The sequence below is a fragment of the Xenopus laevis genome, chromosome 5L (genome assembly GCF_017654675.1).
Source record: "Xenopus laevis strain J_2021 chromosome 5L, Xenopus_laevis_v10.1, whole genome shotgun sequence".
Taxonomy (NCBI): domain Eukaryota; kingdom Metazoa; phylum Chordata; class Amphibia; order Anura; family Pipidae; genus Xenopus; species Xenopus laevis.
In genome coordinates this window covers 106,972,856-106,991,726 of record NC_054379.1, presented here as the reverse complement: position 1 = coordinate 106,991,726, position 18,871 = coordinate 106,972,856, and the positions used below count along the sequence as shown (strand labels likewise).

Here is an 18,871-nt window from a genome sequence, read left to right as displayed (position 1 = left end):
AGCACACTTTTTAAAAAGAAATCCGGCAATATGTATTCAGCAAGACCAAAAATATATAGGGTTAAATGCTTCTCACCCTTTGAAACCGATGGTAGGGGGTCTGAGCTGTCAGCATTAGTAGAGAAGCCCCCAAGGGTACAGCTGGATGAGGTAGGAGGGGCAGAAGGCAAAGGGAAAAAAGAAATGTAGTGAAGACTGGCTCCTGGCTGACCTCCAGCTCTCAAACTCTGTAAGATTCTCTTGAGGAGACGGGGAGCTCCGAGTCAGTGTGAAGAGGCCGGGAGAAGCACATGCAGTGTGTCGGGATTTAAGGACGGACCAGATCTCTGGGTCACATAGCAACACTCACAGCAACTAGTGGCTTATTAAAGTAGGTACTGAAACGAGACCAACCAAAATTTCAGCCACAGTATGTGCCGCTACATACTTCCAGTTGTTTATGTGATGTGGTAACAGAGAACATACTGTCCCATCTTTATCTTCCTGCTGAATATATAAGTGCAGCCTGTATGTGAGAGGCTGGTGAGTAACCTTGCTTTAATATTTTTGGGGGGTTCTCTGCTTTACGTGAAGAATTTTCACTAAGAACGGACACAAGAGGTCGGGCGCAGGCTTCACTAAAATGGGAAATTCTGCATGTAAGCATTATTATCCTCGCCTACAAGGCAACAACATATTCCATAGTGTTGTACAGCTGGATAACTAGACTTGTGAGCTTACACATTAGTTGATATTAAAAGGGAAAATGCCATTTTGAAGAATGGTGAAATATGAGGACAGCAAGCCCCTTCTGGCAGTAAAACGCATCCATTCAGGGGTTAGGTTACCAGAAGATAATCCCAGAGACATCCAATTTCCAGTCAGGTTGGGGGGTGGAAGAGAGTGGCACAAGTGATCTGGAACCAGGCAGATGGGTTTAAATGAAGTGGAGACCAGGCAAACAAATCCCTTATCCACATCATTAACAGGGCAGCGCAAAGCATTTAAGAGATATTAAAAACAAAGCAAAGAGCGTGGAAATGATAAAAAAACTATTTGGATGAGTACTTTGACTGCATTTAAAGCCCACCGTACGGTTTGACCAGTGCACACATGTGGACAATCACTTGATTTCCAAATACCATCTCTGTCAGCAAAGGGGTTAAGCAACCACCTCCCACAAACACAAAAATATCAAGACTCTCCTAGTGTGGCAGAAGAAAGGAGGATGAAAGGCTAGCGATTAGAGCAGAGAGCTAGCACAGGAGAGTAGCCTTCATCACTCGGGTACAAGGATAAACACCTTATTTACACACTGAACACAGAGTTACATCCAATGCTTCTCAAAACTCTTGGACTCTAATACCTGGCTTGCCTTTCTACAGGCATGGCAAAGTGCCCTTTCTCTGCCGGCATACTCACAGAGATGGATACAGATTTTTTCTAAATGTCCTTGGAATGGATATCATTGGGAACTGGGACATGCTAGTGGTAACATTGGCATCTCCTCAGTGAGCCAGATCACCAGCAGACACAATCTCCATTCCCTGGCACAACATGCCAACTCTCAACCCTTCTTATTCAGTGGGTGTCCCCAATACCACTGCATCAGTTGCAGTCCCAGAGAAATGCTGGCTGGCTCTGCTCACCCTTATGGTCATTGTGCCCACTATTGGAGGCAATATCTTGGTAATCATGGCAATTTCTCTGGAGAAAAAGTTACAGAATGCCACCAACTACTTCCTCATGTCACTGGCTGTTGCAGACCTTTTGGTTGGAATATTTGTGATGCCCGTCGCCCTCATCAATATTCTTTTCAGTAAGTATTTTAGAATTTGTGCTGTTAACCCATTCAGAGTTTTTAATTGCTAATTCTGCTGGCTTCTCCAGCAAGGGTTAATAGACCCCAATTTGGCTCAAGATCAATTTCCAATGGATAAATAAATCTCTTTTGGATATGTTTAGACTACCAAATTTCCTTTACTGGTTTGCATGCTGAAGCAGAAGGAGCATTGCATGTTTAGGAGAAAAATGTGTCCTTAGATCTGCCAGTAAACAGTGATCTTTTCTCAAATGGATATGGGTTCTTTCTGCTTGTATAGTAGGTGATGGAAGTACATGCTTCTATCCAACCAAGGTTAGTCATGCAATTTTTGAGGTGATATTAATGTAAAGTTGTGTCATTTGATGCGGGCAAAACTTGCTATTTGAGTATTTAGCAAAAGTAGGTAAAAATTTAAATGACTCCTCAAACTGAAAACCTGCATCAAAAGCTGGAACCTGCTTAAATGCCTTAAGAATGTCCTAGGGATGCAAGAAAAATTATTTAAAAGCAAAATGACCAGTGTATATTACACTGGAGTATTTGCTTTCAGTGTGACTATATGCTGCAAAGTTGAATTATGCCAGCATCTGTCCCATTTTCACTTTTTTCTCTTATTCTGCTTCGAGCCTACTGTAAACTTTTCTAAATAATTCTCTAAGCCTCCAATTTTCATTCGCACGTTGCTGAAGAAGGGCAAAAGCAGAATCCATTTCTACGCATTTGGAAGACTATAATCAGGTTGGTTACAGTTTTTCAGGTATGGTGCACCATTATCTCTGCACAGTAACCTGCCACATGGCAAATAATTAACACTACACTTCACTCTCATCATTTGGGAAACTAAAACTAAGAGTGCAGCATATTTTACCTGTTTTTTTCCTCTTTACTTTAAATGCAAACCAAAAAAAAATCTGTTAATAGTGAAATCTCATTCTACAGATGGAATCCAGGCATCTGCTTGCCTGCTGGCAACTCTGCTGGAACATTTCTCAGTGCATAGTCACAAGTGAACTTGTAGTGAAAGATTGTGCCCTCGCAACTCTGCAGCTGGAAGCTCCACGCAGTAATCATGCTGTGCTGAAAGTCGCACATATCTGTATCTGTTTAAATCTAAATAACAAACAACTTACATGTTCTATCCTAATTAACAGTCCATAAAAGCACCTGTGTACTGGTACATAGCGTGGCTATGGATAGGGCTGCTTGAACAGTTTAGTACCGCATATACACAAAGAGCACTTTGTTTATATACATTAACAAAACTTGCCAGAGCTCGGAGTTCTGCAGCCTATTTTTGCTACTGCTGGGAGCAGCTACTTTGCATTCTACTGAACCCAGAAACAGGATTGCTGGTATGTGTATATACTAGTGTACAAAACTAGTGCAGCTGATTAACTACGATAATCAAAATACTGCGGAGATCAAAAGAATGTAGGAATACAATGTTTATGTATTAGGATACATTTATTGATTATGCTTTGAGCACTAGCGTTTAGGCCTCCGTCTCTATATAGTCACTAAATTTCGTATAGAACTACACTGAACGTATTCAAATGTTCCACTGTACAGTGCTGTACAATGTAGAGAGTAGAAATTACTCTCAAAAGGACAGGAAAAAGGAAACGTACAATATCACCCAAAAATATTCAGTTATTATATTAAGTATAAAAAATATCACAATAAATTGATACAGGAACAACTATGCCATGTGTTTGTTATGCACTCCTGCTTTGTAGCTATTATAACGGTACTAGTATAAATCCATCAAGTTACAGACAAAAAGCTTAGCCAGAGCTAACGTGCCAAATTTGTTTAAGGAAACTGGCTGCCACGCAGTTGTTATTCCCTTGTGCTTGAAAATCAGATTGGTACAGCCCAGGTTTACAAAAACGTCAGAAGTGACAGGCAACATCTTTAGGACACAAATATACAAGCATTGTCCTTATTAAAAAAATAATTATCCATCATCAATGACAACGCTTGAAGTTTTGGATCAAGATGAGCAGGAAAGCTGCAGGTTAAATATACCTGTCGTATTTCTAAATACAATAACATTTCCCATTGTTAGGAGATTAACCTTTGGTTTCAAACAAAAGAAACACACAAACACATCCAATACCTGAGCTATTAAATGAGACATACAAAAAAGAATTTACAATTTTAAAAACATTATAGCCATTTTTGCTATTGTATATCCTAGCCCATACAAAATCCTCTGTATTGACCTGTCTGCTTTCTTTCACTTATGTCAAGGATGTCAAACCAGAGACCCATGGGCCTGATGTGGTACTTCAGTTTTTTTATGGTTCACAGTCAGCTCAATGGTTTCTTAGCTATCAATATTTTATTACAAATCAGAGCATGCAAAATGACAAATTGGCCCACACATAACATACTACACAGCATTACATAGTTTAGTCTAAAAGAAAAAGTCAAGGATTTATAAAAGAAAAGGAGGCAAGGAAATAAACAAAGCATATGATTATAGGAGTGTTGGTTGCTCTGGTGCACTAGAGTAGGGGTGGGCCATAAAAACCAACTGAAAGGCTACATGTGGCCCGGAATTAATGTATTTTTTTTTACCTTTCTAATCTTACAGTTTAAAGCAAGGATTAGTGGTTTTAATAAGAACAAATGATCAGGCTTAACTGTCTGCTTTACAGAAATCTATAGTCTGACAATACTATGACATACATCTATATGTATATACATAGATCAGTTGGCCTCTTTTTGGGAATGGTAAATCTTCATAATCTAACTACTACTATCCAAAGGATTATTTGAATAACAGGCAATGTCCAGTGCCCTGCTGTAAAGAAACTACAGCTCCCAGCCCCCACCACAAAACCTGTAGTGCTAACCATTAAAGGAGAACTAAAGCCTAACTAAAGAAGTAGACTAGAAATGTTTTATATTAGGTTTTGTGCATCTATACCAGCCCAAGGCAACCACAGCCCTTTAGCAGGGAAGATCTGTCTCCAAAGATGCCCCAGTAGCTCCCCATCTTCTTTTCTGCTGATTCACTGCACATGCTCTGTGCTGCTGTCACTTCCTGAGCTTAGAGACCAACTCATCAATCAAGGCTGATTAGTAGTTAATACAGATAATTAGTACATGGCAGCACAGAAACCAGTGCAACTAACATCAGAATTTAATAATCAGCCCTGTAGTATCAGCTTATATTACAAGCCAACCTAATTTCCTGCTTGATAATTTGCGTCGACCCCTAAGCTTAGCTTCTCAACAGCTGCTCAGAGCCCACTGAGCATATGTGTATCACAGACACTTTCCAAGATGGTGACCCCCTGTGACAGGTTTGAAATCCAGGATCATTGCTGCTATTGCGAACCTGACATTTTTAGGCTGATGCAATAAGTTCAGTTTATAAAATATGGCATTCATTTTTAGGGTTTAGTTCTCCTATAAGAATATCTCGGCCATCTACAAAAATGTTCGTATGCAACACATACAATTGTTGCTTTCACTTTAAATACATTGAAAGCTTTTCTGCCATCCCTGACTTCTTTTGAAACAGCATTACAGCATTCTGACAACGCAAGATGGGTTTTCAAGGAAAACAAAGTCTCAATTATCCTTACAAATAAGTACGCCACATTGCTTTCCCCTTGGCATGTTTAGCATTTGTTTAATGAAAGTCTTTCAAACGTGACGTGAATTATACAGCCATTACTGGCAAAACCCCCCACAGATTTTACAGCTCTGCGTCTCAATTTGCACTAAAAGCATAACTAGAAAACTGCTCAGAGAAGTGCCCTTATAAATCTGTATAATCTGTTACTCATTTTATTCAGCGCTCTTTAGAGACATTGTGCACTAAAGGTAGGCTTCGTGTAGGTAGCTTGTATGAAGCAATCTATAAAGTATTGGTGGATAGAAAAGGTGGCAAATGTTCTGCTTGTAGCAGCTTAAATTTTTAAATCATATCTTTCAAATATCATAGCCACTTTGTTGATACGTATAGGCTGAGCTACAATTCCCCATACAGTTATTTAGATTTTAGACAAATATGATTTAGTCAAGTTTGTTCATCTTTAGTTAACACCTAATTGATACCGTTATATATAGATTATTAAACAACCCTGTCTTTATTGGGTCCGTTCACTTTCAACACTTTTTACAGTTCAGTTGGTTCACCAGAGATAAAGACTTTTTTTCAATTACTTCCTATTATCTATTTTTGACAGTGTTTGTAATATTGAAGTTAAAGGTACATTTTTATGTCTTTCTGAAGCAGCACTGTGAGGGGGTCACCGACTCTGAAACTGTTCTAAATTGATACATTAGGTGATGCATTTCTTATCTTTGTCCTTGCTGCCTTTCATTAAAGGCATCTGTTAGAATTGATACAATAGTTGCGAATATTCCACAGATGCTGCTGAGAAATGTAACTAATGGAGCAAATTGTTGCAATTAAATGTAACAATTCAGAATATGCTCCTGGATTACTGAGCTGCCAGACTGAAACGCCAGGGACAAGTGTATTAAATGTTAAGACTTCAATTTTGGAAAAGTGGTAAAAAATTAAAAATGGAAAGTTTACAAAAAGCCAGCATCGAAAAAAAACAGATCCCACCAGCACCAGGTGTGTAGTTCTAGGAATGAATGTGACCTGCCAGTTACTGCACACCTGGGGTGTATTTTAGCTAAAAGATGCAATAAAGCATTTTCAACTGAACTCTGCACCATGTGCACATCCATGGGCTGATAGAATTCATTCCTGTCACTAAACACATAGGTGGGGTGAAGGAGGGCTTTTTCTTCACCGGAATACAAACAGAATGTGTGCCATAAGCCTAAAATCACAGAATCTGAGCTGCTATGGCTGCCACCTATGGATGGACCTATAGGGGCTTATTTATCAAAGGTCGGGTTGTGTTTTTCCTAAAAAATCCGAGTTTTTCTAGGGTGGTTTCTGTAAGAACGCAAATTTTTCAGGATAATAAAAAAAACTTAATTTTTAGAGATTCATTATGCTCAAATACGAAAATACTCCAGCTAAAACCTGTCGAGGTAATATAGAAGTCAGAGTTCCCTTGAAGAGGTTTTTAGCCTTCATGATTTTGGTTTTTTTTTCTGTGGTTTTCACTCGAAAACTCAATCAAATTGAGCTTTTTTTTTATTACAGATATCTCGATCAATTCAAGTTTTTCCCCCATCATTCATTTTCTAACATTTGAGTTTTTTCATAAATAAGCAATTCGTGTTGTGAGTTTTTCGAGGTGGAAAAAACCTCACAAACTCACCTTTGATAAATAATCCACTTATATAAATGTACCTTTCAGTATTCATAGCTGCTATCGTGTATACAGCTGGAAAAAAGTATTACATGTAAACCTGAAAACAATGTGCAATGTTTTATTTGATGCCTGGCAGTATTTCTATGCAAAATATTGCTGTAATGTGTACAGACAAATCTTGTGTCCACTAACAATTTAAACTCGAGACAGAAGACGGGCTAAAATAAATCCCAGCTCTCTGTAATATAAGCAAATGCTGTACTTTGAAATGCAAATAGTTTACCGAAAATGAGAAGAGGCTTAAATAGTATATTTTAGGGTTAATGGCAGGTCCAACAGCATGAACAGACGTGTTGCTAATCTCTACACGAGTTGCTATTAAACCTTTTCTTATTTGGCAGCCATGATATGTTAACGGCCGTCATCTGGGGCCCTTGTAAATAGACTGGTTATAGCATTCTCTCTAGTCTCTGCCACATCCAGCAATTCCTTCTATTTTGTGCTTCAGTACAAAAACATGAACAAAAGTTCTGGGAACTATGGCAACAACAGAAAAGAGATGCTTACCAAAGACAAATGTATTAAGAAAACAAACATTTAACGTATCTTGGGTTGCAGTAACAATTTTGATAGCATTGTGTTTAGGAAACTTGCTTTTACTAGTGGATACATTTCACTGGAATAGGGGAATTCGTAGTTTTGATATGAAATTATTGAGCGAGAATTCAGCCAAATAACGAGGGAAATTCTTGTTCCCATAAGAGACTACACCACATAGTAAAGCAGCTTTGTGTTTATCTTCCATCAGACCAGACTCTGATTGCTCCCATATTCTTGAGTGCCATTAAGGATCATCCAAACATTATACAGCAGTGTATAAGTTAAGAGTGTGCTGCAGGGCATTAAATCATACATTCTGCTCAAATGAAGATTATTGCAAGAGATAACAGCTCAATTTAAACACGAGAACAGAAAGGTTAGGTTTAATGCTGCCGGGCAACTGTAGCATCCATCTTAGAAATGTTTTGCTCAGCTAAGCATTAGAAATTCAGAGAAACATCACCCCTTCTGTTAAATATATTGGGATTAAGGGGGTCTTCAGGACACAGTCTGCTTAAAGGTACAGTGAAGGTCAAATACAAGGCGCACTTGTACAGTCATAGATTTATTTGTAGAAGGTTTTTTAAGAGCAAATATTAGTCCTGTTAAGTGTTAAAATACAAACCCATCAGCAGCCAAAAGCTGTAAGTGTAAGCGGTCTGTGCCACTTTTTAACAGATTGAGGATAACAAAATTTCCCTGAATTACATCAGTACAAAGAATACCACATGCTTTATGAAATAAAAACTAGCTCTCATACTATACATTGGGTCCTGTTTTAACTTTGTGAATTTTAACATGCAGCTTTGAATGGAAGAGCAGCCATTTAAGATATCTTGTTTCTTTATTTGTAACAAACTCAAGCGGACATGGAAAAAAAGAATAGAAAAAACACAGGCTTCATGCAATCAAACTCACTCCATAGTGAAGAGCTATAATGGGAAAATAGCAGAACTGAAAGGGTTTATGTCAGCTGCTAGTGTATATAGGGGAAACGCATGCACCCATTCATTGCCAAGTCAAGGGGGTGCTGAATCAACAGGAATCCAAAAATACAATCCAACTTTTGCTTGAAAAGTCAAATTAGCTCAGAAGTAACAGGCTTGAGCAAGAAAAACATACAATGAAGCCTTCCACATGAATATAAACACAGCTCAGGGGTGCTAGCGCCTAACTAAACCATGTGTTCTTTACAGCTACTGCAAATAAATAAAAGCAGGACTGGATCCATGGAGCTGGAACATTAGCAAGTTTGCACTGAAGCAAAGCTAAACATTACAGAAGACTACCACGTAGAGAGATGCACCTAATAAAACCCGTGCCGTTCCAGCTACAGCTCAGTTGATGCTGCAAGCAGTTTACACTGAGTTTTATTTATTCATTTAGGATACCACACAAAAAAGTGGAGTTCCTTAGATGGTGGGGAGGGGGGAGGGATTCATTCAAATCCCTTTGAGGTCTACCTTTGCCTTGGTAGTTGATTTTTTTATCTGTGAAATCTGTGAAGTATCCAAGGCTGCCTTCTGCTACATTGTTTCACGGGAAAAACTGCTTTTTAATGGCATGTTACAATTATTTAAAATATCAAATTAATATTAATCAGAATTAGTTTCTTTGATTAGACACTCCCTTTTATTACAGACATGATACAGACAGCAGAAAACCTGGTTGTGAGCATGTGAAAAGCTGTAAACTTTACATAAGACTTGGGGAAAGAGCAATGCTGGGTTAGCAGTGATCATACTGTGTGCACAAGGTTGTAAAACAGGATCATTGTCGACTACCATAGACACTATGCTAAGAGACAGGAGCAAGTTGGAAGTAGCATTGTGGCTAAGCACTAGGGGAGGCGTAGAATCAAGTTCCCATTCATGATTTCCTTCTGCTGCAGAGAACTCCCAAGAACAGCACTTCAATCATCCTGCCACTTTGCAGAGACAGGAGACTTGTGTGTCAAGTAAAGCACAGTTTAGAGAGTTATGGAGCAGAGGAGAGCTGAACAAGCTGTTCACACGGTGCAAGCCTTTGAAGAGGCTCTTATATACAAGTGGTCTGTCTTGTGCCGACTACCTGTTTTCTTCACATTTTCTTCAATGTGTTTATAGTTACTTGAAGGTTGGCTTGTGCAGTTCTTACCTATTTCATTGCAAATATTATTTTTTGGATGTTGAGAACCAATACATTACTTTCCCTAGCATAAGCTGAACATGCTTACATGGCTTTGCTTCATGAATGTGGAAGTGTTGCATTTGTACTTGAAAACATTAATGAACACAAGCTGATGGACAGTGAGGACAGTGTTCCTTATAATTAACATAAGGTTATATATTCTCAATGCATTCCATAGTACTTTTTACAAACTGTACCAGCCCAGATGTCAGGATAAAAGTTTTCAGCTATCACGCCATTATCTGGAAACCTTTTATCCACAAAGCTTCGAATTACATGAAGGCCATCTCCCATAGACTCCATTTTAAGCAAAGAATTCAAATATTAGAGAATGATAACAAAAAAAGTAGCTTTTATTTGATCTCAGCTAAGATACATTTAATCCTTATTGAAAGCAAAGCAGTCCTGTTGGGTTTGTTTGATTTTTAAATTATGTTTAAGTAGACTTACAAAGTATGAAGATTCAAACTACAGAAAGACCCCTTATCTGGAAAACCCCAGGTCCCAACCATTCTGGATAACAGGTCCCATACCTGTACTGAAGTGTTCAGCATCGGTATAGTCTACACACCCACTAAGCCTACACTCAGCTATATGATTCTATTATTCTGTCTCTTTTAGATCAAGTCTGGCAACTGCCACAGTGCGTGTGCGCCATATGGCTATTTCTTGATGTCCTGTTTTCCACAGCATCCATCATGCACCTGTGTGCCATATCTCTGGATCGCTATATTGCCATAAAAAAGCCTATACAAGCAAGTCAATACAACTCCAGAGGGAAAACGCTCATCAAAATCACTGTGGTATGGGTCATATCAGCAGGTAGGGGAATTTTAAACTAACTTGTTTGCCTATTAAAGGAGAAGCAAACCCTAAATTTAAAAAACTCCTACTCCCCTACCTTACATAGACCGCCCTCACTCTTCCCCCCCAGCCTAGCTGCTACCCCAGGCAAATGCCCCTAAGTCTTTACTTACACAGATTCTGTCCAGCAGAGTTCACAGGCGCCATCTTCACCCGCTTCAGTAATCTTTGGAATGAGACCGGCGTAGCGTCATATGCGCAGTTGGAACAATTTTCTGTTTCAAGACAACTGCGCATTCGAATGCGCAGTTGTCGTGAAACAGAAAATTGCTCCAACTGCGCATGCACCGCAACGGCGGTCTCATTCCAAAGATTACCAAAGATGGCTGCCATGAACTGCGATGGACATTATCTGCACGGAGGGATAAGTAAAGACTTAGGGGCATTTGCCCGAGGTAGCAGCTAGGCTGGGGGGAGGAGGGAGGGTGTCTGTGTAGGGTATGGTTTTTTTAACTTTAGGGGTTAGTTCTCCTTTAAGTGTTTCCTGGATACTGAAGTTAAAGATATCTACATGTATACCATTTTGTTATTATATTAGTTCCTAAACTAGAAATGTGACCATCTCACCACTTTACATACAACCTAACTTTACAGCATTATTAGTTATATGTATTCATAAAATGATAACATATTCCACAACATTGTGCAGTAGATGGGATATTTAAGTAACAAACAAAAGCAATAACAACATATGGATGAGGAGGCTAAGAGGGCCCTGCTCAATAGAAATTATGAAACACAAGGAGTGGAAATGCCCATTTGCCCTTAAACTTACTTTCTATAAGTGCTAGCTTTACTCGGTGGTTGGTTCACATTTATGTATGTTATAGAATGTACTATTCCTAGCAGCTTTACAATTGTTTCTCATTATTTTTTTTTTATTATTATTGTTTATGATCTATTTACAAGCTTCTTCTGTCTCTTTCCAGCTTTCAAATGGGGGTCTACTGCCCCCAACAGCAGAAAAACATTTGCTCTATGAGCTTACAATTTATTCCTAATCTTTCTATACAGCTCCTCTCCTATTAATATCCTTTCGTCACATTCAAACCAAAGCCTGGTAGCTAAGGTAAAAAAACCCTAGCAACCAGATAGAACAAAAAAACAAATTAACTCAAAAACCAAAAAAAAGTAAAAATTAAAACCAATTGCAAATGATCTCAAAATATCAAAATCTAGGGAAAAAAGGCCACACAAATTTCAGCCAGTTAGCACTAAACTGAAAGATTTATACTTGCTTATGACTACATAAAGAATCGGTTTTTTTGGTCTGGTAATGCACCACAAGCCTTACTCAATTCAATAACATACTGTGAAATAGAAGGAAATCTTCATTTAACATTTTTCATTATAAATGTTAAACCATGGGGCAACATGTGCAAGAAATGGCTGTGTAAGGTACAGACTAATTGGAATTCACTATGTACAGACAGATTCAAGGGAAAATATGCATTTGGTTAGTATTATAAATCTCTAAATATAACTAAAAATATCATTCACAAAGGACAAAACGAAGGCCAGATTATGGTGAAAAATCTGGATGCATTACAAATTGGTGGAACAATAGTGTACACTGCAGGAAAACTTAAAAATGTAGGTTTCACTGTATACAGTAACAAAGTCTCCACACGTTTTTTTGTTTTTAAAGAAAAGACCCCCCTTTAACAAGAAAGATTGATACTGGAATAGTTTTCCATCAACTACAGCTTTGGAAAGACCAATGACCAACAACAAAAGAGGCAGTAAAATACTCTATAATTAATATTGTGCAGATGATGGTATTAGCCCGAAGACCTTAATTCTATTATGTAGGAGTGGAGTTATACAAATAGCACATTTCCTAACCCTGAGCTTTCAGACATATTGGCAACAGTGCTTACTAGTTAGAGAAGCTATGACAACCTCCCTGATCCGTTGTGAATCCTGCAGCTGTGAAGGTGAGCTCGATATCTGGGACATAATGGAAACCTACACCATGCTTCCTCACAAAATGCTCCAGAAACTATTTCTTTTCATTTGCTCTCGCTTGGAATAGCTTAGAGTCTGTAATGATCAGATTCCAAGGACCTTACACCATAATGCATTGATAATCAGCCCATAACAGCTGCAAGTGGGGGGACAGATTCAGATTCTGAAAAAGATGTAACCATTAAAGAAAACATGTGCTCTGAATGCCATGTTGTCCTGAATATTAAACTAGAGCACACTGCCAACTGAACAACTACTGATCCTTCACTTCTGCAGTGTGTTGTATCATTGTGATTATTAAAGATACCAAAGCAGAAAGAGTGTTTAGGACATTAGCGAATGCCGGGGGATTATATTCATATTAGTGTTTGATAGCCACAGAAATAAACATCTCCAGTACAGTGCTTAAAATAATCTGTAAAAGTTTATACAAAATCTTCTCTCTCTTGCAGGCATTGCTTTTCCTATCCCGATAAAAGGTCTCCTAGACCCAAACACCACCTTCAGCGCAAGCTACACCTGTGTCATTCAAGTAGAGCCTTTCAAATATTTCATTATTTATGGTTCCATGGCTGCTTTTTTTGTCCCATTTGGGATCATGGTGGTCATTTATTTCCTGACAATCCACCTACTAAGGAAGAAAGCATATTTAATCAAGAACAAGCCACCGCAGCGCCTCACATGGTCCACAGTGTCTACTGTCTTCCAGAGAGATGCGACTCCTGGCTCTTCCCCAGAAAAGATAGCCATGATAGAGGGTGCACGAAAAGATGGGACACTCAGTATTACTGGGGAAGAACTACCCATTCGCAGACTATCCAGTGTTGGTAAGAAGTCTATGCAAACAATCACAAATGAACAGAGGGCTTCAAAAGTCCTAGGGATAGTTTTTTTTCTCTTTGTCTTCATGTGGTGTCCATTTTTCTTAACCAATGTGGCCTCAGTTCTTTGTGGGGAAGATCAGTGTGATGAAGATGTCATTAAGATGCTGATGGATATATTCGTGTGGGTGGGGTACATTTCCTCTGGTGTCAACCCGCTGGTTTACACCCTTTTTAACAAGACATTTCGCGATGCATTTCGCCGCTATATTAAATGTGACTTCCATGGCATGCAGTCAGTAAAGCTCTTGAGGAATTGCTCTAGTCGCATCTCATTTCGGAATTCTATGGCTGAGAATTCCAAATTAATTATGAAACATGGAATGAAGAATGGGATTAACCCAGTCATGTATCAGAGCCCTCTGAGGCTATGCAACGCTCAGCTTGAATCATCCGCTATCTTATTGGACACTTTATTACTTACAGAGAATGAAGCTGGGAAGACAGAGGAACAAGCAAGCTATGTGTGAGCTGGATACAAACTGTTAAACCATCATAAAGTGCAAAGTACAAGTTAAATAGATGCTGGAGAATAATTTGTACATTATTTATAAAAGTCAATGCTGAAAAACCTAAATGGAAGGTTACTTGTATAGTGATCATCCTCAGGAAAGACAAGCTACAGCAACTTGTCTTCTAATTCTAAAACTACAGAGGTATTACATGGGCATGTGAGCAGTAACTCAGATAAGCCATGACTACTACTCCAAAGAACAGCTGCAGAGGGCGTCATATATGGAAAACTGACATGCGGATATTGCAGCCTGTACAATGCTTTAAATAAAGACTGGTTAATCATTTGTGAGCACAGAAATAATATCAGTTTACCGGCAGTATGCCTGGAATAACAAGGTGAAATGAGGTATCAATCAGACAGTCAGTTGCTGCTGAAGAGGCTTAAGGAACAGATGGACTAGCCACTGAGAAACAGTGTTATTGGATACTGAATGCGATAACATCCAAATTAATTTGCTGCCTCTTGGATTTATATTGAAAAGCCAAGAAAATTAAAGCACTTAAGGGTTATATGATTCTAAACAGGGTTGGAACGTCTGCACTTCCAGTCATGCTGCACTCCCTTACCTTACTGGTAAGCAGCGAATGTAATCAGAATGTTGGAAAAGCTATGATAAATCAGGGTCACTTTGGCAGGTTCTACCTGCTACTTATGGTTGTAATGTTGTTTTTAAAGGGGAAAACAAGATAATAAACCTACAAAAATACTAAAGGCTGCTTCTTGTATTGGTGAAATCAAACAATAAGAGATTATTAAACAGGATGTATGATTGTACGTGAATGAGTGCACAAAGCACTGTTTGCCAAAACAAGCTTTACATTTTTTTTCCCTCTAACAACAATCGCAGGGATCTGATTATCAAGCCAGGATCCCTATGCCAAAGTTTTATACAATCAGAAAGCCTTTCCCTTCACTTGCACCCCTTTTCCACCATCAGGGCAATGTGCTGGGCTCTTGTGGACAGTTCAGCATACATATTAGGTAATTTACCCATGCAACTCTCTCTCACACATGAAAACATGTTTCCCAGCCAAGACTATAGGGGAAAAACCTGGGAAATAGCTTGAGAAGCTCTAACATAGTCTACAACACCAAGTCAACAAATAAGGTGGGGGTTGCTCTGCTCAAGTGTGCTATGCTTGATGTTTACTGGCTACTAAACTACAAAATTTCACTGATAAACTGTTTTTAACTGAGGGTTATACCTTGCGTGTCAGGGGTTGACATTTTCTCTAAACAGGCTATAACTCACCTTGAGTTGGTGGTCAATTAATTCTATATCTCAAGTGTCCTGATATCTTTAAATGGAATGGCCCCTTGTTGCCTGGCAAAACTTGGACATGGACAGCATGAAAAGTTGAAATACGACTTTATGCAGTTTATTGCCGTTCCCTTTTACTCATTTATATATATATATATATATATATATATATATATATATATATATATATATATATATATATATATATATATATATATATATATATATATATATATATATATATATATATATATATACACACACACACACACACACACACCACCAGGAAGGCCAGCACTCTCGTATAAAAAGTGTTCATATGCCTAGTTGCACGATCAGTGAATCATTTCCATCCATTCCAAAAGGATCAACACTCACAGGACTTAAAAATGTGAAGTTTTATTTGTAGAACAGCATAATAAACTTACTTCACATTTTTAAGTCCTGTGAGTGATGATCCTTTTGGAATGGAGAGAGTGTGTGTGTGTGTGTGTGTGTATAACTTGGAAGCACACCGCTTCCAAGTTGCACGGTTAAGTATTAATGTACACAGTGGCGGAACTACCAGGGGAGCAGGGGGTGTGATTGGCAATTTCCGCCCACAGCGGCCGATTTCCGGCCAGATAATCTATGTACAGAGGGGGGGCGGGGGGCCCAGCTGCACGTCCCGCACCAGGGCCCCCCTCCAGTTATGTTACTGAATGTACATCCGCAAGAAAGAACCAGCAACCACAGGGTATTACTAAAAAACAAAAATGTGTATTGAGTAAAGCATGTAAAACGTGACCTTTCTCAAGGCAACCACACCTTCCAAACAATGTGCCATATATAGCCAATCAGGCAATTACAACAAACAAGAATTCACTCAAAAACTAGCATCAAAGTGATTGGTACACCATAGGTGTCATCAAATGAAAATGCAGTTAATTATTCTGAAAGATACATTTTAATATCTTAAAGATTTTTTTATAATCAATCTAAAAAGTTACCATAAAAATGTAAGTGAATATACAAAAGATTAAAAAATAGTAGGTATATAGAGAAGTTAGCTACGGCAATATTCTTTGATGCTAATGCTAAATTAGGGGGCCCCCTGTTGTAAGTACATCTACCTCTCTATACAGTAGTTAATCATCCTAAATAGTCAAGTGATAAATCAATCACAAATCCCTCTCTAATAAACATCTACTAGGTCTATATCCAAAATATAACAGTCAATGGATTAAAAAAAATAAATAAATAAATTATATATATATATATATATATATATATATATATATATATATATATATATATATATATATACATACACACACACACACACATATATATATATATATATATATATATATATATATATATATATATATATATATATATATATATATATATATACACACACACACACACACACACACACGATGAGGCAGCACTCACAAATTGCAAATTGTATTGAGTGAAAAATATTAAAATACAGACTACGTTTTAGGCATGCAACGTGCCCTTTATCAAGCCAAAAGTAGTGTACAGAAATCCACATGGCCATCCACATAGTCAATTTATCAACCCTATTGCATACCTAACTAGAAAATATCATATTATATCTCAAAAATAAATACATAATGTTTACTAAAACCTATCTACCTAACATAGTTTCATCTGTGGGTTAATGTTTTAATCCTATGCCAATTATGTTAGATAGGATTCTGGGCCTTTTCATACAAGGAGTACCGTTTTTGCTGTGTATAGTTTTAATACATGCTCTCTTCTAGATCTGTTTAGTCTCCTCTTCTTTTAATAAACAGGCTAGTAATGAAGAACTCCATCATCATATAGACTTACTTTGAAGAGGTATCCCTTTAGCGCACAAGAGCAATAAATTTCACGAGCTTGCACTTAATACAACAGTTCCTTCTCACTCTATTCTTCTGCAACACATCAGATATATTCAGCCTATTATGGAGCAAAGCACATGCCTCCCGTTATTTGGAAACCATTCCACTGGATTCAAAGGATAGAGTAGTTACTGTATTCCAGGACGTGTCAATTTTTCACTGGATAGATATTAGTCAGTAAATTCAAAGGACCAATACCACGCTGGCTGGTACATGCTCAACAAGCAGCCCACTGTATGGGGCCTTCTAGTCTACAAGTACAAGTATGGTTGGGACTTTTTTTCTTTTTTAGATAAGGGGTCTTTCTCTAATTTTTATCTACATACATTAAGTCTACTAGTAAACATTTTAGCATTATATAAACCCAATAGGATTGCTTTGCCATCTTAGTTGGGATCAAATACAAGCTTCTGTTTTCTTATTATAAAGATAAGAGGAATAATTTAAAAAAAAAAAAAAAGATGTTTGTTGAAAATGGACTCCGTGGGAGAAGGCCTTCCTGCAATTCAGGGCTTTTCAGATATCAGGTTCTTGAATAAGTAATCCCACACGTGTAGTAGCCAGACACCAGAGTCAAGTTTAGGTGCAAAAAACCTGATGTGGAATTGCAAGTAAGAACCATAAAAACATAGGGGACAGTAGGGCAAGGGATTTAAATACAAAGTTTAAATATGTAATAGCCATTCTGATAATACATATAAAGGGATCAGAAAAAAAGAGAATGTGTATGAGCAGGGGAAGAGTCCTATAATGCTCATAAAGAATAGAACAGAATGCCAGCACATGCTATATAAAACGGAGGCCTCAGGCAGGGGCTGAAAAATGCTTCTGCTACCAGACGCCTTGAGGCCTGCAGTGAAAACCTTTATCCATTTCCTCATTGCAGAGACTCAAACAACCCTTTGACAATAAATACTACCCAACAGAATTATGTGCAGAATGTCAGGAGGAAGCTTTCCTGTGTACTCCTACACCTCTATGTGGTATAAATGTTTAGTTTAGAGAAACCGTACCAAATAAACAGAGATGTTCTGTTAGCTACTTTCAGAATAGAAGATAGCTGAATACAGCATGGTTACATAAAATAAAGTTAATAAACTGTCCACATGGAAACAGCATAGTCAGGAATGTGTGAGGCGCCCATTTCTTCATACCAAAAACACTCTGTGCAACTGCATTTGCTCCATTCATAGTTATGTACATATTGCAGCACTAGTAATTCAACCTAGTAGACTTGTAGTCCACAGAGTTTGCCTTTAACTGGGAAATGTACAGTATTTGCTGTCAAAAACTAAATTATCAAGCAGAACGCAGTCACCGTTGTAAATTCATAAAGCTAGAAAGTGTATTTCCACTGCACTCAGAGTTTGTACTCAACACAGACAACACTCACTCACAGGGCTAATATTCAAATAAAGAAATATGGGTTGTGTTAAGAACAAATACTAAAATTTGTACTGATCCATGATAGTTGGCAATAGAAATAAACAGAGTTATTGTTTAATTTAACTTCTATAAATATTCAGTTAACCATATTAGAATAGGATATTCTGCACAGGGAGCTTCATTAATCTGAACTGTTATTTATATGAATGGACTGTACTGTTTCTTGCCAGATCAATCCATTACATTTTCAGCCAAACTGTTGTGCAAA

The 18,871-nt window shown here is 38.0% G+C and overlaps 2 protein-coding genes across 2 annotated transcripts in view; one reads left to right on the top strand and one right to left on the bottom strand.

Moving 5' to 3' along the window:
• Positions 1-18,871, bottom strand: part of psmd1.L (proteasome 26S subunit, non-ATPase 1 L homeolog) — a 70,766-nt gene that overhangs the window by 9,619 nt on the left and 42,276 nt on the right. The gene's annotated exons all lie outside the window — the stretch shown is intronic.
• htr2b.L (5-hydroxytryptamine (serotonin) receptor 2B, G protein-coupled L homeolog) lies at positions 261-14,768 on the top strand. The gene is given in 3 exon segments (NM_001089275.2): positions 261-1,798; positions 10,453-10,653; positions 13,116-14,768. Coding segments are annotated over 3 exon segments (1,362 nt in total). The 5' UTR covers positions 261-1,536; the 3' UTR covers positions 14,015-14,768.